Source organism: Pleurodeles waltl, chromosome 3_1 (assembly GCF_031143425.1).
Source record: "Pleurodeles waltl isolate 20211129_DDA chromosome 3_1, aPleWal1.hap1.20221129, whole genome shotgun sequence".
NCBI lineage: Eukaryota > Metazoa > Chordata > Amphibia > Caudata > Salamandridae > Pleurodeles > Pleurodeles waltl.
The window spans coordinates 972,173,699-972,198,206 of NC_090440.1; the positions used below are offsets into that span (position 1 = coordinate 972,173,699).

The 24,508-nt window shown below is 43.9% G+C and overlaps 1 protein-coding gene across 2 annotated transcripts in view; it reads left to right on the forward strand.

The window, feature by feature from the left end:
- Positions 1 to 24,508, forward strand: part of DHDDS (dehydrodolichyl diphosphate synthase subunit) — a 153,622-nt gene that overhangs the window by 11,077 nt on the left and 118,037 nt on the right. The window contains exons 2-3 of one of the 2 annotated variants that reach the window (XM_069224040.1): positions 14,628 to 14,751; positions 15,163 to 15,279. In XM_069224040.1, the coding sequence (XP_069080141.1) occupies positions 14,689 to 14,751; positions 15,163 to 15,279 (180 nt within the window). In that variant the 5' untranslated portion in view covers positions 14,628 to 14,688. The remainder of the gene's footprint in view (positions 1 to 14,627; positions 14,752 to 15,162; positions 15,280 to 24,508) is intronic. The other variant, XM_069224041.1, reaches the window with a different exon arrangement.

Sequence of the window (24,508 nt, forward strand, 5' to 3'; positions counted from 1 at the left end):
GCAACTCTTTTTAGCTTCTGGCTGCAGAGAAACTACTAATTGAGCCGCTAACTCTCCATCTACTACTTATTTTTTTTTTACTGCATTAGAAAAAGGTCGAAAATGGAGTGGTGCAGCCTATTAAACATTGCTTAGATGTATAATGTTAACTGATTATGGAAACATTTAACACTGGCATTTGACATTCCAGGATATTTGCAGAAACTGAATGGAAATTCCTTTCATATTGAAACACAGGCATTCACGTGCACGACCGATCATCAGTTCCAGACAACCAATTCTGGAGGAGCTGATACAAAATGAGTATCTTTGGAAATAATACTTGGGGGAGGATGGAATGTAAAGCACAAAACTGAGATTTTCTGCTATTTAAGCTGAAATTTTCCAAACTGAAAAGGATTGCGAGTCACGTAGAGATTCAAGTGTGGCAGTAGAGAGGGTGTTATATAGGAAGGTTTTGGGAAAAGTTGCCAATGGTTCAGTGCAGGTAACAAGCTTGATCCCTATGAGATTCCAGAGTGTCTGCTCTGGGTGAAAGGAGGGGTGTGGCGTTAATAAATCCCACACTAAGATTCATTGTTGACTTATTAATATTTGTAGTTTGTTTTTACAGATTCATCAATTTGCCCAAAATCACATGACTTTATTTGCCAAAAACAGTATTAGAAATTTGCATATTGGAATTTCAAAATGAATATAATTTAAGTCTGGTAATTTTAAAATCAGTTGATGGGGCATGGCCAAGAAAGATGGCTCACAGGACGCATCTCTGAGGAGCTCCCAACCAGCCCTGGATCATCCTTTATAATCCTACACTCCTGCATCCCCCTACTAATATCTCATCCTGGTTGGAGAGCCATTGCTGAACTTGGAGGGGCTACCCTGCATCCCTAGTGAGGCCACTGGGGCAAAGTACGAGCTGCCCATGCTAAGACTATGTGGCCACCCAGCTCTGGTTCAGAGCCAGTTGGCACTTGTTGAGTGGCCTATTTGCCTTGGGTTGAGTCTGCCAAGGCGCACCCGCTGGGGTTCTGGCTGCAAATTGCAGGCCTGCTGCGGAGGACAGATGCTATGAGAAGGTGATCCTGGTGGCCTGACTTGTGATGGTGAGGCTGGCGACTGGTGGCTTGCTCTATGTGCAGCAGCTGGGAGGAGGTCGCCGCGCTACCAAGCCTTCGTGGGAGATGCTCTGCTTGAGACGGCAGAGGACTGCCTGCCTGCTGAGGGTGAGCTGACAGGGGTAGCGACCCCTTGCTTTGGGCCCACCTTTTGCCCTGCCCTGAAGAAGCAGGACCTACCACGTCAAATGATGGAATCCACTGGCTCAAGAGCTAGCGTACCCCAGGGGAGGTGTTACGGGGGCCCACACTGACCTGCCGGGTCCAGTGGGCATGCAGCAGACTCCCAGATCCCTCCTTGATTCCTCAAGTTGTTGGCAGCACTGAGAGCGGGACCATTGTGCCTGCTGTTCCCTTGGGCTCTCCTGCCCTCTTTAGGCCTCAGTGACTGGCGGCTGCTGCAAAGTACCTGGGGATTAATTAAGGATGTGCCGGCTGCTGGGGGCAATGTGGCCTAAAAACATCCTTCCTTGGACCAGACTTAACTTGATGAGTCTGTTTCTCACAGCTCCCATGCAGTAGACATTGGTAGAGCATTGGGGCCCTCCCTGGGTGTGGAGGGTGCAGTGCGCTGACAGGGGGCCTGAAGTAGGCTGTGGACACTCAGTACCATATACCCCAGCCCGAACCCTGTGACTGTTGTCAGGGGTGCTCCTTGGTGGGTTGCAGTTGCCCCCCCCCCCATCCTATTGCTGGATTGGGGGGGAGGGGTTCACTGGACCCCACTACAAACTAATGGTGAGAGATGGGGAGGCCAGGTAGGCCTCTATGCTGCTAATGACCCAACACAGTTATGAGTATCAGTCACGTGGTGTCAGGGGCTTGGTTGTGTACACTGTGAGCAGGGGTTCCAGGCTTAAAGAGCACACAACTGTGTGAGGTCTGCTGCCACTACCTGCAGCAACACTTCCTGCTGGTCTCCTACCTTGATTGCAGTGTCCCTATTCACCCTCCATCTGGGGAAAGGTAGGCCATCTGGGCCTCCCCCAAGCCCCCTGGGAAATACTATTGAACAATATGCCACCCTCATGCCTGCTGCTTAGCGACAGACACGCCATGTCAGCTTGCTGTGTGCTACAGAGAGGGTTGCTTCCACAGCAGTGATTCAGGGGTCCCAAATCTCACTAGAAGGGGAGATAGAATCTGTCTCCATAGAAGTGAACCTCCTGCGAGCTGACCTGAGAAAAGTCTCTGACAAGATCTGTGAGGCAGAGGACTCCATTGTTGACCTACTATTCGAAGTGACAACAGTGAAGAAACGGGTGGCTACTTTCAGATCGAAATCAGGGACTCTGGAGGTGAGGGCTGAGGAAGAAGAGGAGAGGTCTTGGTGAAACAACAGCCTCCTCCTGGGGTTCCCCAAGTGTGCTGAGAGAGGTGAGGCACAGACATTTGTGAAGACATGGATTTGCGACCCATTGAGACCTGTGGGGCTGTCCCTCTATTTTACAGTTAAAGGGGCCAACCAGGGGCCCCATCATGTGCTATCCTAGCGTGTATCCTGAACTACAGGAATAGAGATTGCCTTCCTCAGCATCCCACGATTTTGAGAACCACAAGAACTCCAGTTTTCCGGACTATACACCGAAAGTGCAAGTTCAACGTAACTTCTTTCTGGAGGCCAAGATAAAGCTGAGGGCCTCTGGTATCCTGCCAGGCTGAGTGTCATTTTGGAAGACAAGTTAAATTTTTTGACACTCTCAAAGATGACTGGAAATGTCTTTAGCTGTAGGAGAGAGTGCCAAGAGAATAGTGGCTCTTGGAGACCTACACTGTATGGAGGAGTGGTATTGGAGTGCTTGCGCTGGAGGGACCGGGGTGGCTCCAAGTCTGGTGTGGCCAGTAAGGACCGGGATCCGGACACAATAGTTGTACAGGAGGATAGCACCATGGCGCTGGTGGCTTCTGAGGTAGGGCTGTGATTCCCAGGGGCTCCATCTGCTGAGCTGATGGATATTGAACTTACTGACACTACAGCTGAATGTGAAGAGACCGTTGGGATTTGAAGGTGGGGGTAGACAATGCCATATGACACTAGCTTGCCTGCAGGAGATGCATTTAGTGGGCAATGAGGTACACAAGTTAGCAAAGAAATGGAGGGGACAGCTGTTTGCGGCAACATTCTCAGCCTATGCTAGGGGAGTTACAATCTGGATGACCCAGGGGTCCCTTTCCGTCATGTGTACAGTGAGGCTGATGTAGAGGGACACTATATGCTCCTCCAGGGCACACTGGATGGTGAGGTCATCACCATCCTGAATACCTATACTCCAAACGTTGATGATGGGATGTTTTATGAAGCCATGCGGGTATTGCCGGAGTGCAACGTGGGTTCGGCTATAATCTGGGTGGGAGACTTTAACTGCATGCTGGATGGGGACAAGGACCAACACTCACCACGACCGGGAACTAAGCCCCGAATGACTGAGTCCCTCTCCCGCGTCAGGGATAACTTGGGCCTCCTGGATGGCTGGCATGCTCTCCATCCCTTATCGAGGGAGTTTACTTGCCATTTACTGAAACACAGTACATATAGCTGTTTAGATAGGATATTACTAGCACGGGTGGCACTGGAGACACTGCAGACGGTAGACCACTTAGGAAGGTTCCTTTCAGATCACGCTCCAGTACTGCTGCGTTTATGCTGGGGAGGGAGGTCACAGGAGATACGGAGATGGCATATGCCATCAGAGTTCCTGACAGACCTGGCCAGCCGGGATACATTGGCAATGGCACTTTGGGAATACTTAGAGTGCAACTGTGGTACTACCTCCTCTAGGGCTAACGAGTGGGAGGCCATGCTCCAGAGAGTTTGTGTTGGGACTACGTTCGGTGTATGGAGTCAGTTATTGTTGGACACCAGTGCCCGGGAGAGTAAGTTGGCGGCCCTTCTGGGGGGGGTAAACTTCGGAGGTAGTGCCCAGGGTAGACTTTGCATATTAAGCCCTCCCTGCATGAGATCTGGGAGACTCTTTCACCTCCTATCGACAGTGTCTGCATAGAGAGGGTGATAAGTTGGGTCGGCTGCTAGCTTCAATATTGTAGCTCAAACGTGAGATTCCACCCTTATTACATCTATGTGCCCTGGATGGGCCACTTATGATGAATTGCCCGGACATCCTGAAGGTTGTTGTGGATCATTTTCAAGGTGTATGTCAAACTGGGACTGGCCGACCGACTTGGTGGAGTTGTTCCTTGCAGGACTGGACCTACCTTGCCTCTTGCAGGATGAGGCAAACAGCCTGGAGGAGGGACTCGCACTGGAGAAGCTAGGCTTGCTTTGTGTGATCTGAATACAGCCAAGGCCCCTGGAGGCAATGACTTCCCTGCTGAATTTGTGCAGGCTTACTTTGGAGTAATAGCTGAAAAACATCTGGAGGTGTTGGAACTTTGACCCCTACCATGCTTGAGAGTGTCATCTGCTTTACGCTGAAGCCGGGGAGTGCCCCGGATGACTCTTCCTCTTATTCTGATTAATTCAGATGTTAAAGTACTCTGCAAGCTGCTGGTGAGCTGCTTGCATGGGATGGAGCATGGATTGGTTCATGAGGATCAATTCAGGCTTATGCCAGCTGGCAACACAGCCCCCAACCTCCGGCGGTTAACAGGCGTATTACACAATACCACAGACTGGGACCAAGACATGGCGCCTGATATAAAGAAGGCTTCGATACTGTCAATTGGGTCTATCTCATGGAGGTGTTGCAGGTGATGGGCTTAGGCCCTTTGTTTCGGGGCTGGGTACAGCTGCTATATACGAACCTCATGGTTCAGATTCAGTCGGGTGAGTGGTGTGGTTTCGGAGGCCTGGGCTGTAGAGAGGGGCACTCTACAGGGCTGCCCTTTACACCACTCCTTTTTGTCTCCGCTTTAGAGCAGATGGTGATTCTGTTGCGCAGGGAGCTGGAGCCCTGGGGTATATGAGTGGTTGAACAGAACCACATCGTCTCCTTATACGCAGGTGATTCTCTGATTAACCTTCAATCGCCTGCTGAGTAGGTGCCATTGCTGATGAGGTATATAGCTGCTTTCGGTTGAGCTTCCGGATCAACATTGGAAAGACCTTACTGTTCCCACTGGGGAGGCTGGCCGCGGTGCCACCTTCCTTTAGGTCCGTAGAGTGGAACATGTCCATGGATAGATGGAGGGAGGGGGATGCTTGCTTGCGGGGGACTTCTACCAGGGGAAATTTTCCTCACCTTCCAAGAAGCAGAGGACAGTTTCAGTGTAAGAGAGGGACTCTTCACTACGCTAAGCTAGAAAACACTCCTAAAGAAGTCTAGAGCTCTCACCCGGCACCTCCGCCACCTTCACACATGCTAGGTGGCCTGATTGGATGGGAAGAGAATTAGATCTCATTAAACTCATTCTACAAGGCTTTCAAGGAGGCCTCTCCACAATTTCTTATCGGGAGATGGCGGCGTGGGAAGCGGAATTAGGGTTTCAGTTTGAGGGTTTGTATTGGGATCTTGCATGTGGCCTGGTAAAAGGGGTCTCCTGCAATAATAGGTTTAAACTATTGCACTTTAACTTCCTCCATCGGACACATAAGTCTCCCTTTCAGCTTCATAGAATAGACCCCACTAGGGTCACTGAATGCATGCATTGAGGGGAGGAGAGTGCCTCCTTTCTACATCAGGCATGCCAATGTGTTGCAGTCCTTGGTTTCTTGAGAGAGGTGGCCCCTAGGGTGTTTAGGACTGCGGGTATAGTTGTCCCCTGCACACCTGAGGTATGCCTGCTGGGGATGGTGAAGAGGCCCAGGAGGTGCAAGACATCCCACAAATTCCTGCAATCAGCGTTGCTCCTAGCTAATCTTAGAGTGGATGGGCTCACGGGTAGCGTGTGTGAATTTATGGGTCTGTGATGTGTTGGAATGGGGGACTGCGGAGGAGCACCACACGTAGCTTTCCATAAAGACGAGAGGGCACCTGTGGTGGTGGCAGCCTTGAGGCAGCTGTTAGATGAGTTTAACACATGTGGGGCCACGGACTCTGATACTGATCAGAATGAACAGGACACATAAGGATGTACATTGCTGATGGTTGATGGGCCCATCTGAGGTGGGGTTTATTGACTTCTTGGATGAGTCCGCTTGGGGACTTGGTATATGCATTACTGTCTGTACTCCAAGTAATGTTCAAGGAGACCACACATGGAACATGCTGTCTGAACATGTCAATATGCATTGGATGTTAGGTTCACTGTTTTGAAAAATACAACAATCAAGGTTCAAAAAAATGTTTTTCTCCCGTTGGAAGGTAGGGCACAGGAGCTTCTGGACTATTAACATGAGGCACATTCGAGCATTCAACAAAATGGATTTTTAAGAAGAAAATGAAATATACAGGGAGTGCAGAATTATTAGGCAAGTTGTATTTTTGAGGATTAATTTTATTATTGAACAACAACCATGTTCTCAATGAACCCAAAAAACTCATTAATATCAAAGCTGAATATTTTTGGAAGTAGTTTTTAGTTTGTTTTTAGTTTTAGCTATGTTAGGGGGATATCTGTGTGTGCAGGTGACTATTACTGTGCATAATTATTAGGCAACTTAACAAAAAAAATATATATACCCATTTCAATTATTTATTATTACCAGTGAAACCAATATAACATCTCAACATTCACAAATATACATTTCTGACATTCAAAAACAAAACAAAAACAAATCAGTGACCAATATAGCCACCTTTCTTTGCAAGGACACTCAAAAGCCTGCCATCCATGGATTCTGTCAGTGTTTTGATCTGTTCACCATCAACATTGCGTGCAGCAGCAACCACAGCCTCCCAGACACTGTTCAGAGAGGTGTACTGTTTTCCCTCCTTGTAAATCTCACATTTGATGATGGACCACAGGTTCTCAATGGGGTTCAGATCAGGTGAACAAGGAGGCCATGTCATTAGATTTCCTTCTTTTATACCCTTTCTTGCCAGCCACGCTGTGGAGTACTTGGACGCGTGTGATGGAGCATTGTCCTGCATGAAAATCATGTTTTTCTTGAAGGATGCAGACTTCTTCCTGTACCACTGCTTGAAGAAGGTGTCTTCCAGGAACTGGCAGTAGGACTGGGAGTTGAGCTTGACTCCATCCTCAACCCAAAAAGGCCCCACAAGCTCATCTTTGATGATACCAGCCCAAACCAGTACTCCACCTCCACCTTGCTGGCGTCTGAGTCGGACTGGAGCTCTCTGCCCTTTACCAATCCAGCCACGGGCCCATCCATCTGGCCCATCAAGACTCACTCTCATTTCATCAGTCCATAAAACCTTAGAAAAATCAGTCTTGAGATATTTATTGGCCCAGTCTTGACGTTTCAGCTTGTGTGTCTTGTTCAGTGGTGGTCGTCTTTCAGCCTTTCTTACCTTGGCCATGTCTCTGAGTATTGCACACCTTGTGCTTTTGGGCACTCCAGTGATGTTGCAGCTCTGAAATATGGCCAAACTGGTGGCAAGTGGCATCGTGGCAGCTGCACGCTTGACTTTTCTCAGTTCATGGGCAGTTATTTTGCACCTTGGTTTTTCCACACGCTTCTTGCGACCCTGTTGACTATTTTGAATAAAACGCTTGATTGTTCGATGATCACGCTTCAGAAGCTTTGCAATTTTAAGAGTGCTGCATCCCTCTGCAAGATATCTCACTATTTTTGACTTTTCGGAGCCTGTCAAGTCCTTCTTTTGACCCATTTTGCCAAAGGAAAGGAAGTTGCCTAATAATTATGCACACCTGATATAGGGTGTTGATGTCATTAGACCACACCCCTTCTCATTACAGAGATGCACATCACCTAATATGCTTAATTGGTAGTAGGCTTTCGAGCCTATACAGCTTGGAGTAAGACAACATGCATAAAGAGGATGATGTGGTCAAAATACTCATTTGCCTAATAATTCTGCACTCCCTGTATACTAGATCACCAAATATAGAATTAAAAGTCGGGGTTGTCTTGCTAAAGATGAATACCAGGGAAATACAAAGCTGTGTATGAGGGGCACTTGGCACTTTCCTTACTCCCACCTATTGAAACAACCAAGTCTTCTTAGATTTTTGTCCTACTCCTACTCATGTTCACCTTCTTCCAAGAAACAGCTGATAAATGTATGCATCATTGGTATTACCTCTGCTTTCTTCCCATTCTCCCTATCATCACAGTAATACAATTTTGACATTGTGTACATGTGAGCGTCCAAGTAGCAGTTCAAAAAAGTAAACAAGGACTTCTCTCACTGCAAAAAAGTAAGAAGCATTTTGAAAGAGGAAAGCTTCTCTGCAGCAGCTTATTATATAGACATCCGGTCTCAGTGGCTTTTAGGTCGAGCTTAAGCATTCAACCTCGTGTACGCTCTTAGTATACTTCTTACGGCTTAAAGCAATTTCATTTGTTGGTTGCAGTGTCCTTTAAAAATAAATCTTGCTTGCTAGTGGTCAGTTCTGCCCTTTTCTCCCTCCTTTTTGTGTTTTAGAGCAGTGACCAGCTGCTGTACTATTTCACTTTGGTTTCTTTATCTGTTGCTGTGACGGACTACTTTGGCATTTCTTTGTTGCTGCCTGTTCACTGTGGGTGTTTTTAGGCTGGTAACTGCCTGCGTTTTATTGCAGCATTCCATGCCTCCCACCTCTCCTTACCCCCATGTTGCTGACGTATGTTTTGGCTTTATTCCAGTGCTGTCCTCTTCTTGCTCCTGGACATTTGCTCCACCATTAAATCTTTGATAAAGATAGCTCCTATGCTTCGTTTTTAATGTTATTTTACCACTGCCAGCGTCTGTTTTACATTCTTTCAGTACAGCCCTGTGCGTGCATGTGTTGATTTAATCTTGAAGGAAACTTATTTTTGCGCATGTTTATGTAACAATAATAAGCTTATTTTACAAAAGAAACACCCTGTGCTTAACCTTTAGCTCACTGCTCACGAAAGCTCCAATATGCCTTTTCTGGTAGAATGTCACTAAACCTAGAAGCAGTGATGTGAAACTTGCTGAGCCTGGCATCTGGAGTCATAAATCTTCTCTGGCTGTTCTGCCATAGTTAACTTCATTAGGGCTTTGTTGAAATGCAAGGCAAGAATGCTTGCAAGATTTTTCATTCTATTAATATAAAAAGAAAATAGTTTTCCAGCCTTATTTTCCAAGTTTTTTTTTTTTTTTTTTTTTTCCTTGGTGATTTTGCTTTGATGTCTGATATAAAATGTTAAACTCTGGCATCCGACAGTGCTCAGGTTACCATAATAAAGGTTCAAACCAGGGGTCTCCAAACTTTTGATGCAGATCGCGGGGGGAAAAAGTAAATGCAAGTGTTTTAGTTATATGCAGGGCCAGTGGAATTATATGGTAGTAAAAGATTAAATTATAAAGCAGGGTTGACCAATTTATATGGCAAGAAAAGCTGTTATGAATTTACAATGCCAATAACTCTAACTCAAGAAAATGTGAGGCCTATTGCATTGCAAATGCTTGTTAATCGCTTCCTTTGTTTCCGCTGCCCTTTGAATATTGTGAGAGGCGGAGGAGTTGCAGTAAAAGAATACATCTTGGATGGTGCAGGGATGCAGGTGTCTGTGCCTGGTACGTACTGAAACCTGAATGCAGGCATTGCTGCATGCACCTCAAAGTCTGGATCTGATGATAGTCTGACCAGATTTTAACAAGCAAAAACCTGGGACAGGCCAGAAATAGAAAAAAGAATACAGTGATTTCATTCAGTTATGTGCTTAGCCATACCAGGGAGAGCTAATATACATTGTGTGTCTCTCTGTCTGTCTGTCGACACAGTTTGTGGCGCTGTTTTCAAAACAATGACAAAAGTTCAGAATTTTGCTGCTCAAAACCATTTCTATAGCTGAATTCACTGCTGAATGTACAGATGTGCTAGAATATGTCTAAGCTATTTTCTCATACACTGCATGCTTGCTACTTTGAAACCCGAGAAGCTGGTTCATCCAGTGTAACACTACCCAGCACTACCTCCTTCTGTAAATGTAACTTTTGTGAAAACTCTTAATTTGCAAGAATTCTTAATTTACCAAATATCAGCAGTCGCAGAGTATCAGCAAACCTTGGCTCTTACTTTTTAGATTGGACAAGACCTCCTCCCTTGCCCCCAGTACTCTCCTCCCATCCACTGAAGCATGAACTGAAGGTCCAGGTGACCTTTTGTTGTGCTGCTTGAAAGAGGCTGATGCAGAATAGCTACTGTGTTTTCCCAAAAATATTATTTACTTTACTTAATTAAAACTAGAGAGACGTGTAGAAGTGTGAGTGTATGTAGCTAAAACTACGCTTACTTGACCTTCTTCCCAAAAATCAAAACATGATTTTTAAACTGACCTCTGGAAAACGGAACTGTCTGGGGAAAATCCGGGACATGTGTCACCCTACCTGATTGGCTGCTGTACCATAGGTGCCAGGAGGTACCTCACTGACCAGGCTTAATACCCTCAGGTGCCAGGCCTTTTTTTTGGCTATTTGGGGCAGTTCGTGCTTAGGCCCTCATAACATGTGGCCACATAAGCTACCCACGCCAAAATTGCATCCTTGTTTTCCAACATCCTAGGGATTGTAGATGTATCCAGAGTTTGTGGGTTCCCCTGGAGGAGACCAAGAAATTAGCCAAAACACAGACTTTTTTTATTTTATTTTTTTATTTTTGGGGGGAAAAGGGTTGTAGAAGAAGGCTTGTGGGTTTTCCCCCCTGAAAATGGCATCAACAAAGGATTTGCGGTGATACAATCACCATCCTCCCAGCTTTCAGTAACAGGCAGACTTGAGTCAGAAAACCACATTATTCATCACAATTGTGGAATTTTACTGGGACATACCCCATTTTTACTATTTTTGTTGTTGTTGTGCTTTTAGCTTCCTTCCAGTTAGTGACAGAAATAGGTGTGAAACCAATGCTGGATCCCAGACAGTTAAACATTTCTGAAAAGTAGATGACATTCTGAATTCTTGAATTCACCAAGAGGTCATTTGTGTAGAACCTTCAAGGTTTTCCTACAGAAGGTAACCGCTATAATTAAAAAATATTGAAATTGAGGTGGAAAAAAAGAGCCATTTCTGTCCACGTTTTTCTTATAAATCTTTTTCCAGCTATGGCAGATTTTTGAAAGCAATATACTGTTACGTCAGCTGGACTCTTCTGGTTGCAGGGATATATAGGGCTTGTAGGTTCATCAAGAAACCTAAAGGTAGCCTGAGCCAATAAAAGAGCTGCACCTTGCAATGGGTTTTCATCGTATACCGGGTAAACAGCAATTCATTTGGTGAAATATAAAGAGTGAAAAATAGGTGTCATGGAAACCTTTGTATTTCTGAAATGGGCACAAGATAAGGTGTTGAGAAGCAGTGGTTATTTGCACATATACGAATTCCAGGGGTGGGGGGGGGGGGTCAGCTGCGTTTTTGGTCCTGGGCTCAGCAGCCATCTAGGGAAACCTAGCAAACCCAGACATTTTTGAAAATTAGACATCCGAGAGAGTTCAGGGAGGTGTGACTTGTGTGGATCCCCCATTGTTTTCTTACCCAGAATCCTCAGTAAACCTCAAATTTAGCTAAAAGAAATCACATTTTTCCCACATTACTGTGTGGGCCTACCACACCGGCACAAATTCCCTGCCACCCAATGTTTCCCTTAGTCTCCCGATAAAAATTATACCTCACTTGTGTAGGTGGGCCAAGTGCCTGTGACAGAGAAGAGCCAAAAATATGTCAAAATTGAAGAGGAACCAAAGCGGGTCCCAACGGGCAGTTTGTAAAAAAAAAAAAAAAATTCGGCTGACAAGTGGGGCAGAATTTTTATCAATATAGATGCGACAATACTGAGTGGTAGGAATTTTGTGGATTCCTGCAGATTCCAGAAGGTTCCATCACAAAAATGTGGGAAAAATGTGTGATTTCAAGCAAAGTTGGAGGTTTACAGGGCATTGTGGGTAAGAAAATGGTGCGTGGTGCATGTGAAGCACACCACCCTAGACTCACCCAGATAGTTTTCAGATATGTCTAGGTCTCGTAGATTTTTCTAAATGGCAGTGTCCCAAAGTCCAAAAAGTGCAGCCCTCACCATTCCAAGTGGGATGATTTTGAGAGTAACACAAGCTCTCATGGCCCAAATGTAAAACCAAACCCCAGAATAATCAAATGCCCTCTTGCTTGCCATTGGGATAAGATCTTTTAGTGTGCAGAGGGAGAGCTGAAAGACTCTTACCCCCTTTAGTTGGGGTGGGGGCATAACCATGCCCATACTGGCTGGTAGCCATAAGCCCACTTTTTTTTTTTCTTTTTTTTTTTTCACAATTCCGTGGCATCTAGTAGGCAGAACAGCTTTGTCCCCATTTATTTGGGGTGGGGGTATGGCCAAAACCCCACCCTCATTTTAAAAGGGAAAAAAAAAAGAAATCTTCCCTGATCTCTGCTGGGCTCTCTGGCCCCTTGGGGGCAGATGGGCCTTACAAAAATACGTCGCTCTGCCTCAAAGAAGGCAGAAATGACCAACACGAATGTGCTTCCATGGGGAGCTACCTTTGCCCAAGGCACTGCCCTCCCATACAAAACACACACCAATCCCTGGTGCCAAAGTAGTTAAAATAGGCAGATCTGCCCCCAAGGGAGGGCAGAAATGGCCTAAAATAAACTTGCCCCCCCCTTGCCTAAGGGATCCCTACCCTTGCATGAAATTAGCGCAAAAAAAAATCTCTGGTGTTTAGTGGCCTAAGACAAATATGCCAATCTGCCCCCAAAAAGGCCTAAAATAAAATTGCCCCCAGGGAAGTGACCCTTGTCTAAGGGGTCGCTCCCAATTAGTAAAAAAAAAAAAAAAAATCCCTCATGCCTAGGTTGATCTGCCCCCAAGGGGGGCAGAAATGGCCTAAAATAAATTTGTCCCCCAGGGGAGTGACCCTTTAGGCAAGGGTCGCTCCCCTTGCCTGAAATTGGCACAAAAAAACCTCTGGTGTTTAGTGGTTTCTGCCCCCCTTAGGGGCAGATTGGCCTAATAAAAATGGGCCTATCTGCCCCCAAGGGGTGCAGAAAAGGCCTAAAAACAATTTGACCCCCAGGGGAACGACCCTTGGCTGAGGGGTCACTCCCCACGTTTAAAATAAATATATATATCCCTGGTATCTAGTGGCATCAGCCCCCCAACCCCCCGGGAGCAGATTGGCTTAATTAAATTGGCCGATAGGCCGATCTGCCCGCAGGGGGACCGGAAAGGCCTAATAATACATTTTCCCCCCTAGGGAGCGACCCTTGCTTAAGAGGTCGCTCCCCTTATGAGTAAACACACATACACACAAAAAAACTCTCTGGTGTCTAGTGGGCATTTCTGCAGCCCGGTCGCTTCATGATCAGAGTGCAGAAATGCTCAGAAAGACATCAGAGGAAAGGCCTTGCCTTTCCTTTGTATCCCTGTCTGCCCCTACCTGTGGATCGAAAGAGAAATGCAAGTATTTCTCTTCCAATCACGCGATGGAGGTGGCCTCTGATGAGGTCATCACACAAATGAGCGCTGACCTCATCAAACGTCACTTGGCAGGGAAAGAGGGTGGAAGGGGAAGCGATTCTCCTTCCACCCCTGCCCATGGGAGAGGGGTGGGAGGCTCCCCCCCCAATAAGCTGGTCGAAGTACGTAACTGTTATGTCCTTGGCGCCTCAGCGCTGCAGCCAAGGAGGTAACCATTAAGTCTGTGGTGACCAAGGTGTAGATAAAACCAAAACCACTCTGGGTTTCCTTGTGTTCCCCTCTTAGGGGACTGGATGATGGCTCTGGTGGGAAGCTTGTCTGGCAGTCTGGGATGGGCAGTGGGAGAAAAACGATGGGTCGACATGCTTTCCAGGACGATTCCAGTGATTTAGAGGAATGCTTGCAAATAGCCTAATCACCTTTTGTGTATTTGATGTAGCACCTTAAATGGAAAAGGGTTTTTACCCAGACTTGGGTTGTTGGTTCACTGTGCCATAAAAGCCAAGTTACACCTAACTACGGTGATCAGGCCGAAATCGGTCTGGGACTGCTTGTGTTCACTTCTGGATGGCAACACAGCTGGCAGGTCAAAATAGACTGTTCGTTTGAGGAGCAGAGTCAGTACTGATTTGCAGAAGGTGGGCATTTATCTAGAAAGCACAAGGAGTTGGCAGAGTGATTGCCCTGTTTTTAGATTGCTGCAGGCATTCCTTCCATCACCTACCTAATTATCAGCAGGAGAAGACATTCCACGCGCATCCCTGAGAATCTTACCCTGCATAGAACCAGCATCTATTTGGGCTTTTCATCCCTTTTAGATGGAAAAACTCCCCAAAAAGGCTATACCTTTTACTAGAGATTTGCACACATACATTTTGTGGCTTCAGCAAGACTCCTAGTTCAAGGTGTCTTTTCTCTGTTTTGCTGCATTACATTCCCAACTTCTTTTATTTACCTGGCGAGCAGTGGTACTTTTAAATAAATGATTGATATATAAAAAATGTTTAAAATGTCACTTGCAGTCTAATGGGCACCTTCTTTATCAAGCAGGCATTTAACAACTTGTTAAGCTTTTTGGAAGAAGGGTCACCACCTCTCACTTTTAAGAATGTCATGGATCCGCGAGGGTGAGCTCAACTTCTTCGAAAGGATCTGTGCTAGCCTTCTAAAGGTAAGAACAAGTTCAACTTCCTGGGGGATTGTGAGTGGGTCTAAGAGCATTGCAAAAAGAGCTGATTCCTCTCACAACAAAATTCAATAGAGGAGCATGGAAAGCTATAAGCCAGCTTTCCATTGTAGCCCAGTCACAAGAAAGCAGGAGGCATAAGCTAAATTAACCTCCATGGTTGTCTAAGTACAAAGCTGGGGTAGAGATTGATTTGCATGAATAATGGAAAGCATATGACCTGAAAATGCAGCCGGATTTGGGGACAAAAATTAGGTAGCACTAGTCTTGGGTGCAATGGGATTTGTTAACCGAGTTCAGAAGTGAGCTCTTGAATATAAGCAGGCCTTTGCTGTCTGAGAATATAGTGCTGGTGTGTGTAGGTGTAACCGGGCCTTCTCATTCTTCCCTTCTTAGGCTGGACCAATGCCTAAGCACGTGGCTTTTATCATGGATGGCAATCGGCGCTATGCCCAGAAGCAGCATGTGGAGCGGCAGCATGGCCACTCGCAGGGTTTTGAAAAGCTGGCAGAGGTATGCTGTCCTCCTTGTGTACTTTATTGGGACTGGTGATGGCAGTGTGGGGTGTGTGATTAATGCCAGTGTTTGGTGTGGGATTGTCTGTGTGCCTAAGAAGTGGTGTGTTCAGACCACTGGAAGCAATGTGATAACAGATTGCTGTTGGATCTCTCCATGCTACAAGGTGTAGTATCTTCCAATCTCCTCTTCAAGGGGAAGAGTAGAACACTCTTAGCCTCCCCAGTGGTGGGCCACTGTATATGATCTATTCGCTCCTTGTGGAGAATGGACTTTGACTACGTTTTAGATTAGGGCCTCGGAAAGTGGCATTTCGGAGTGGTGTACAAAGTACAAATATGTGAGTTCAGCAACACGAATACCACAATTCCACTGATTTGCTAGATGAAAGCAGAGGACGGGAAAAAGGGTGTTCTAACGAGATATTAATCATCATTAAGCTGCTTTTTATTGAGCGCATGGCCACCCTTGGGCATCTTAGCGCTAAAGTATGCTACAAAACCTGACGGGAAGAGACTAAGGGGAACAGTCCAAACAGAAACTGGGCATTTCATAGAGGCAGGGCCAACAACCAGGTTTTGAAATGCTTGTGAAAAAGAAGTTCAGCATCAAGAGCTGATAAAAGGAGACACTGAGAATTCTACAACTTGGAAACATTATATTGGAATGAGTGCATCTAGTACTACTGTCAAACTTTCTAATGAGTGATAGTGTAAGCATGTCTTTGAGATGCAGAACAACATGTATACCCTGTGCTCCCATATCACCTTCATTCATCTGGTTCGCCCTGTGCTCATGATATCAAATTATAAGGGCTGACTGTTGTTCAGACTTGTCCCCATAACTGTATCTATCAGAAGTGAATATAACATACCATCTCCTGTAAATTATTCATCATATACATGGCCACCTGAGACAAGTGTTTCCTATCGTTACCATTAGTTCTGCAGAGAGAGAATCTTTGCCAGATTCGTAACCATAGAATAATTCCAGGCTGCCAGGTCAAGCCTTGTAAACATCCAGGATTTCTATTACTTTTGGATTTTTGTAAAATTATTTTTCTTTTAATTGAAACACGTGCTTTTTTCCATGGCACATAGGTGTTTTTTGATATAGGAATCGGACAAAACTGCTGAACATGGAAAACAAGGTGGTTGTTTATTTTTTCTTTCTATTGTCAGTGAAGCTGATTTTGGCCCTGGGAGCTGGTCACCAAAGTAACCAGTTTATCTCTTGTGTTTTTTCTGTATCTAAGTAGGGCTCCAGATGAGGCTGCACAGGTCAGTTATTAATTTAGTGGGAGGGACACATGCTAGTGAAATATTGGTGCAGGCATATAGCAATTCCTTCATCAGCAAAGGAGTCTCTTTAGATTCAGAATATGAAAAAAGATTTCATAGCACCTACAGTCGATTTCCAGAAATCTTTACTAATTGCCTCCGTAGATTGTAAAAACCTGTTAGTCTGAATTTGTCTAAAGAGTTATGTCTGTAATAGAAATGTAAAAATCTTGACGCATTCCTGGTATTATAACTCAAGACTTTCTGCCAAATACCCTGTTTTAGTAACCTTGCATCTCCCCCTCACCTGCTTTACTTAATCCATACTAGTTTTGGGAGGAGGGGGAATGCACTTCGGTGGAATGATAAAGGCACAAATATGGATACCGTCCTCTCTTGAACAAAGACTGTTATTTTTAAACTTTTCACTTTTATGTTAATTCAGAAGGAGCAGATCTATTGTTACTTCTTAAAAAAAAAAAAAAAAACTATTTTGCTAAACTTGGGACTGTTAATGGACAATGTCCTTCAGTGCTCCAACATTGTGAAATTATATTTTTCTCTTTGATTTGTTGATTGATTAGTGTAATAGTATCTGTAATGATGAAAACAGGACATTTTTTAAATAATCGTTGGCGTCTACATACAGAGCATTGTCTAATGAGGCTAATAATTTCATAGCATTCGTAATTTGTTCACAGTGCTGATGTCTAACGAAGTTGCAAAAAGACCAGGTGTTAAAATGTCACCCAATGAAATGCTGGGAATGTAGGGAATTTGAATCCTTTCAGTAGGGCTTTGAATATGATATGGAACCTTTCCCCAAAGAACACCATCAGTAAAAGGCTATGTTGCTACATTAACAGCATAATAGTCTCTTGACTCGGTATAAAGAAGAATCTGGTTGCAGCTCCTTTATCACCGGAGGTTCTGTTAAACTATAAGGGATGTTAGTGCCTGTACTCCAGCAACAAAATAATAATCAACATGCTGACCGAAAAAAAGGAACAAATATATTGCAGCATAGATTTAAATGTAGGACAGTGGTGGGCATATGTATCGGTCACGGCCCCAGCAACTGTTAAGAATCCGCTTGTCGGCTCATTACTTTTGTTTCTTGAGTCTCTTCACGAGACTGTATCAGAATTGCCAGGGTGATGGGTCTTATTCCTCAACAGACATACCGTTGCAGTTGTAGCAAGCATTGTAGAGGTTATCGCAGGTTCACTTGTTGAAGATGTTGTTTGCACCACATCAGGATCTGTACTTGATACTGAGTGTAAAGTTGGAGACCTAACAGGTTAATGAGTCCCTTGGATGGGGTCAATTATATCCGCTTGGCTTTTTGCTTTGGCGGCGGGCCGCTAAACAATTTACCTTGTAAAGCTTCTTTTCTTGATGGGATCAGTCCACACATTCCTTAGCTCTAAGCAGGAGTACAGTATGAGTACCTTCTAACCAAAGAACTGGTTCCGGTGGTCTTCAGGATGGTACGAGTAGCTCTGTATCGGGAATCTATTTCCAGGCTATCTCTCCCGTTTTTGGAAGCCACCCGTTAACTGCAGCTTTCTCTTCAGTAGCTGAGTCCGAGTCTTTTTTTTTGTGTTTGAAAGTTTCCTCTCTGAGGCCTGTACAGGTTAGAATACCACGATAAGCTTGAATCCAGTACCTTAGTGGTCAAGGCTAGTTTGAGTGCACTGTTGTGCACTCAATAACTCAGTTTGATTCTGGGCGGAATGGATGTGAGTATTGCAGATGTACTCCCAGAGCAGACCTAACACCCTTAAACGTTTTCACAATGAAATAACAACCACTGACTAAATGAAAGTTATGTATTTCTCCCTTTGTTACTAGGCACTGGAAGGCTTTTATGACAACTTGAGTAGTGGCAGTCTTTTGTGACCGAACGAAAAGAAATCTAGAGCAAGAATTGACTGTAACCAATGCATATTTATTTTGACTGACTGCTGGCAGAGGGCCTGTCATGGTTTGTGAAAACAACATTGAAAAATGTAATTAATATCAAGAGAGGAATACATGCTGGTCTTACAACAGTAGAATGCTTTATTAATTGACAAATGTTTCATTGCTGCACATATTTGTTTGCATTCCTAGGTAATTATGGCCACCAGTATAATTGCTGCAAAATGTGTACTATAGCACTGATGCTATCATGCGGTGAAGCTAACCTTTTTATGAGCTGCTCTGACTATATCTAATCTAGCTCTTTTGTGAGGCATAGGTCTATGCCCAACCCTTGGTATAAACACCATGGGAACTTTGTCTTTTGGGTGAATGTGTATACTTAAATGTGAAATCAGCCGGGTTTTTCCCCCTTTTTATGTTTCTTTCATTGCCATCCTGATTTTTGCATCAATCTTGGTTTGAGGTCAGGTTGCAGCAGCAACAATAAAGGTTTGGCAAGCTGTCTTAGAAACTGTTAGTGGCCCAGTTCTCTTTAGCATGACTTCCTTCACTTTTATGGGCTATTTAATTGTACATGTACCAAAGGAGGTTTGTCCTGAAGGGCAGCAACCTTTTCCCCAAATCTGCTGAGTCTTACACCGTTTCCTGTTCATGACTCTAAATCCATTCATGTACCATTGGGGCAAATCCACATTGTAGCCTTGTACATAGAATGCTGAATCTGACAATGTTAGTGTGGGGACTGATGGATGAGCTTTTTAAGGACAAGCAGGAGGGCATTATTCTCAGCTATAGGCGCAGTATAATCACCTAAGATTGTAGGGTGTTTGTGCAGTGCCTTGAAGTTGCCATCTTCAGAAACCCCCCTGTAATGCAGTTCAAGCCACAGAGTATTTTTGCTTATTGCCCAACACCGACTGCACAAAGCCATCAATATAGAACATCCTTCTATACTCCAGTACGGGCAATGCATGTGCAGTGAGCGTTGTTGTTTGCTGTTAATGTAGAAATTCCTGACCCCTAAGTGTAGGACCATGCTCGGATTTTACTACGTCATTATTAGAATTTTGCATTGTGGCAATTTTCCCCCTATGTAGGTGTAGTTAATGTGCTTTGGGTATGCTAGCTTCTAAGGACGGTAGGGAAAAAACGACAATAATTTACCTTACATGTGCAAGAAGATGTTGTTTTAAAATGGCTATCTGTACAGCTTTGGGAATTTACTCAGTTGGAGTGAAATCTTCCTCTGCAGTCGAATACCGATGTGACTTGTATGCCCGGGGATCGACTGTTCCTCATTGTAAACTTGATATGTGCAGACTGAAGTGCTAAGAACAACCCTAATCACTAGGTTTTCGTATCTCCTCTGGATATATTTTATCTCTAACATGTCTGCTTGTATTCCGCATAAAATATCTGTACTTATTTGCGTCCACTTTTCAGAACAGGGTAGGCATCATTAAATCTTGTAAGGGTTTTACTTGCTCAACTTCCAAATTCTCTATTGTTCTAAACCCCATAAGAACACAGATGGCTTAGGGGAGAAAGACATCCGGGAGAGCCCAAACCACGGACACTAGCAAGGGGTGGCTGCAAGCTCCAAACATAGCAGGTGAGCAGGAGGGTGTTGGTCAACTCTGATCAGAAATTGCATTCATATTCTGTTGTCTGTGCTGTATGCAGTGTTTGGTGTTAGAAAAACACAATAAAAAGTGTTCATGTAGATTTCTCAGCATATTTGAAGCTTGTAAAATAGCACACTTCTGTAGGCAGTCTGGTCCTAAACATTTCCCCTCACTGAATACTTTGTAACCAAAGAATGTTATGTTTCAAATATGCAATTTTTGATTTGCTATCTTGACACTGGATCAAAATAAAACTTTACAAAACCACTATTTTGTCCATATTAGAATGTACTTTTAAGCCCTCTTCTGCAGCATATATGTCATCATTGTTTTGCAGCACATCAGGATCTTCTAGTTAGATCTCCATAATTCTTGCTGTAAAGAGCTATTTTAGTCCCAAAGGTAATCTTGTATACACATAATGGATAGTACCAAAAATAAAACCTGGTCTATAATTTGACACAGGCATTATATTTTGGCTAAGAAAGCCATTAGCAAAGCGTAATTTTATATTTTTGTCATCAGTACAATTCTGTGAGTATTTGACACTGTGTGCATCCAAACTATTAGCCTGTCACAACTCTAAAGGAGTTGTTTGGTTTTAATACTTGGAAAAGAAGAAAACTGCAAAGTTTTCGTTGTGGAATGGCATGGCATGATCACAGCCTGACACTTGTATTGATCCTGGATGGCTTCTGTATCACACCTTGCCTCTGGTGTCAATGGCTATTGAGCCTGAAGGTGTGGTTGGCTCAGTAGGGGAATCACCAGTGGCATAAAGTTGCTTGCCCCCTCTGCTTGGTTTTCTGTATAATACAAGATCTTGTTTCAAATCCCACTTGCATGCATATTTTCCGCTGACCTCCTCAGATACTAAAGAATAAAATGCTTCCATTTTTACCTACTATCCTTGAGGTGCGTCTATTACAAAGGATGGAGGCCTATCTTCCTAAACAAGGATGAACTCATAGGCATCTGATAAATGAGTGCAATTTATGCCCCTTGTTTGATTTTGAGTTTCTCATTATTAACTTTATCAGGAGGGTATATATTCCGGTAGAAAATCCCCTATATATTTCTACCTTAATATATTATTGAAGTTTAGCAAAATGTTGTTACTGACACTGCACTATCCAGAAGTGCTACTGTCCAAGTCTGTGCCATATAAGGATTTGCAGTTTCTGAGGCATGCTTTTTCTTTGTCAAACTTGCTACTCTCGAGCCTTGGATTCTGAACCGTTTCTTTTCCTTCTTTATGTTAATTTCAAAGTCACATTATGGTTCTTTCTTGCTTTCTGGTCTGCTGTATTTGTTCTTCCTACAATACTTAGCTTGTCTACTCCTTACTGTCCCCAAAGTCATGGAAAAATACAAGCATTTGCAATGCAACGGGTCTCTCGTTTGCTCGAATTAGAGCTATCAGCGTTGTAAATTCCTAACTGGACTTTTTTGCCACATAAATTGAAAATGAAAAGTAAAACAGACATAAGCTAGTCCATTCAAAATGCCATGGCCGACATGAGTGTGAAGGACAGACAAAAGGAAAAAAGTTTGCACGCAATCAAACGTATCAGCAAACGTGCAGTTATCCATGTAACAGGGGTCGATGGCCAAGGCGGTAACAAAACTGCCCCAAGGACGGACAAATGTAAAGCATTTACCAATGATAACAAGGGGTTTTTGAATGGCAAGCCCATGAATGAGTGATGGTGGTGGGCGTGGTTAAAAGCCCCCAGATAGATTACAACACGTCAGAGTGCTTGCATGCTCAACCTATTGACCAGCAGTATACTGATTCCTATCTGGCATTTCATTTTTTCATGGTTCCTCAAATTGTATCCACCCTTCCTGAACTCCTGCTGTGGTGGATATTCAATCCAAGTTTCCTTTCTTAGTTTCTGAGCTTTTTCCTTAATGGAACCCATAGACTCGTTTTAGGATCTGAGTTTCAATTTGAAGGGTACCCAAAGTACCTTGACCCACAGAGGTATATCGATCTTAAATAATTTCAGGTAGTTCTTATAGTCTTACACTGGAAGAACCTCCAAGTACTGGTGCACAGTGAATAATGCTGTTTCTCCTGGACTTACTAAGAAGTATTGAGGAGACGGTATCATAATTACCAATTAACTTCATACCCAAATAATCCACCAGAGGGGCTCCATGTTCTTCCTGTATTTATTTTAATACCTCCTGATAATTCAGCTAACGGTGTTACCATGCTTAGTAGTATATTCAGTAGCAAATTTTGTTTCCCATGTAAAGCACTTCTCTATAGGTGGTATCATGCCACAAGGAACACAGGGAGGGCCTGATTACGATCTTGGCAGATGGAATACTCTGTCACAAATGTGACTTATATTCCGTCTGCATATTCCGATTTCCATGGGATATAATAGTCATAAAACGGCAGACAGGATATCTGTCACGCTTGTGATGGAGTAACCTTGTTTGCCAAGATCGTAATGAAGCTCTTAGTCAATATCCTAGGCTTAACTTGGGATGTTATATGAGGATAGACTGCCTCCATTTCGTTTGTATTGCAAGTGATAAAATAATGTAATTTTCTTATTTCTCGGAGGGCGTTTTGCACATTACTGCATTAATAGACTATAGTCTAATTGCATCGCAGCAGGTGCCTGTACCGCAACAGCCAGACCTAGGGGGTTATTACAACTTTGGAGGAGGTGTTAATCCGTCCCAAAAGTGACAGTAAAGTGACGGCTTTACCACCAGCCGTATTACGAGTCCATTATATCCTATGGAACTCGTAATACGGCTGGTGGTATATCTGTCACATTTGGGACGGTTTAACACCTCCTCCAAAGTTGTAATAACCCCCCTAGTGTCTTAATTCTGATGCAGCTAAATGTCCTATCTTCATACTGAATGAGGGACATGGAGACTTAACCGGTCCAATGCACAACCTCCCAATTTATAATCTGCAATACATCAAAGTGCACTTCTCCGAAACAATGCACTTTGATGTATTGTTAAATGTCCTATGTCAGGAGAAGCAGTACAACTAACTAGTAAATGCTAAGTAGAGCCTGGACGCTCTAAGGGACTCAATTTTAAGAGTTCCACTACATGTGGTAATTCTCTCAACCCCGGTCCCTCCTAAAATAAAATCCATGCTTGTTGTTCTTAGAAAAATATAGGAATTTCCAATGTTGCAAAGCGTTCGGAATTTGCAGGAATAACAGCTCTATGTTGTGAATTGTTTCATTTCAGGATCTACAGGATCAAAATACACTCATTAATTAAACGATTCAAGTGGCTATGCTACGTTTGCTGAAATGTGCCTTTATTTGTACAGGCATTTTATGGCCAATTCAAAATGTGATTCGTAGTGAAACAATTGGAACAAGAAAAAACTTTTGCTAGTTAAGCTTAGCAGATGCTACGGTTAATAGCTCCAATACCACAACAAATATCACAACAGATGCCTCTGCATTAGTAATATTTGGAAGAGTCTTGTGTCCCCCTACTCCCCCAATGGGTACTCAAACGCAAGCCCATGAGTTGGACAACATGACACCTTTTTGAGGTTTCAACAGCAAATACAGCCTGTTTTTTAGAAATCCAAAGCCCTCTGAAAGGTGCAGGTTTCACCAACCCTTCAGCCGCGAGCCAGAAAGTCGGGCAGACTATAGCGCACACATCTCCTCCCTCCTACCGCTCCTATTTAAGAATGTGTATAGGGCAACAACGAACCGTGTGACTAGAGAATTTTTTTTGTGTGTTCTAGAGCCTTTTTCTCCAAGCAAGAAAGCTGTACTGTATAATTTAATAGGCTTTAATGATAATAAATGCCTAAAGCACATAATGTTAATATGTGCAGTAACCAAAAGAAACAGAACAGGCACAATAGAATAGGTACTAAGAAAGTATATTCAAAAGAATAGCAGCAAGTTAGATGGTTTTCAATTAAATCAGTCAATGCTGGAATTTCACCCTGTCTAGGCCCTAGCTGAGCTCAACCGATTCAGCACCAAAAGCATCTATGAGAGTTTCCCAGTTGGCATTTGACACACGTTCTTACAAGATGTTTTCCAGTCTGCTACCATGTTTAGCTTCCTAGACTATGTTGAGTTGTGGCTATAATTTGGCATTCCGTACTGCAAGAGTATGGCTAAGTCTAAAACTGATAGTCTTCCGCGCTGAGATGTCTGCATATCATGAGCCCTTTTTTCCCTGGAAATCTTTCAGTGTCCCTTTCACTGGGATGCCTGTGAATCCAGTTAAACACATTTTGGAAACAGGTAGACCTTGTGATCTGTGATGTACCATGCACAAATAAGCATATACATTATCATGCACACTCACACAAACATAACATCTGCATAAATCGAACCACTAATATATAAACTATTTGGTGTGCTGGCCAAAGAA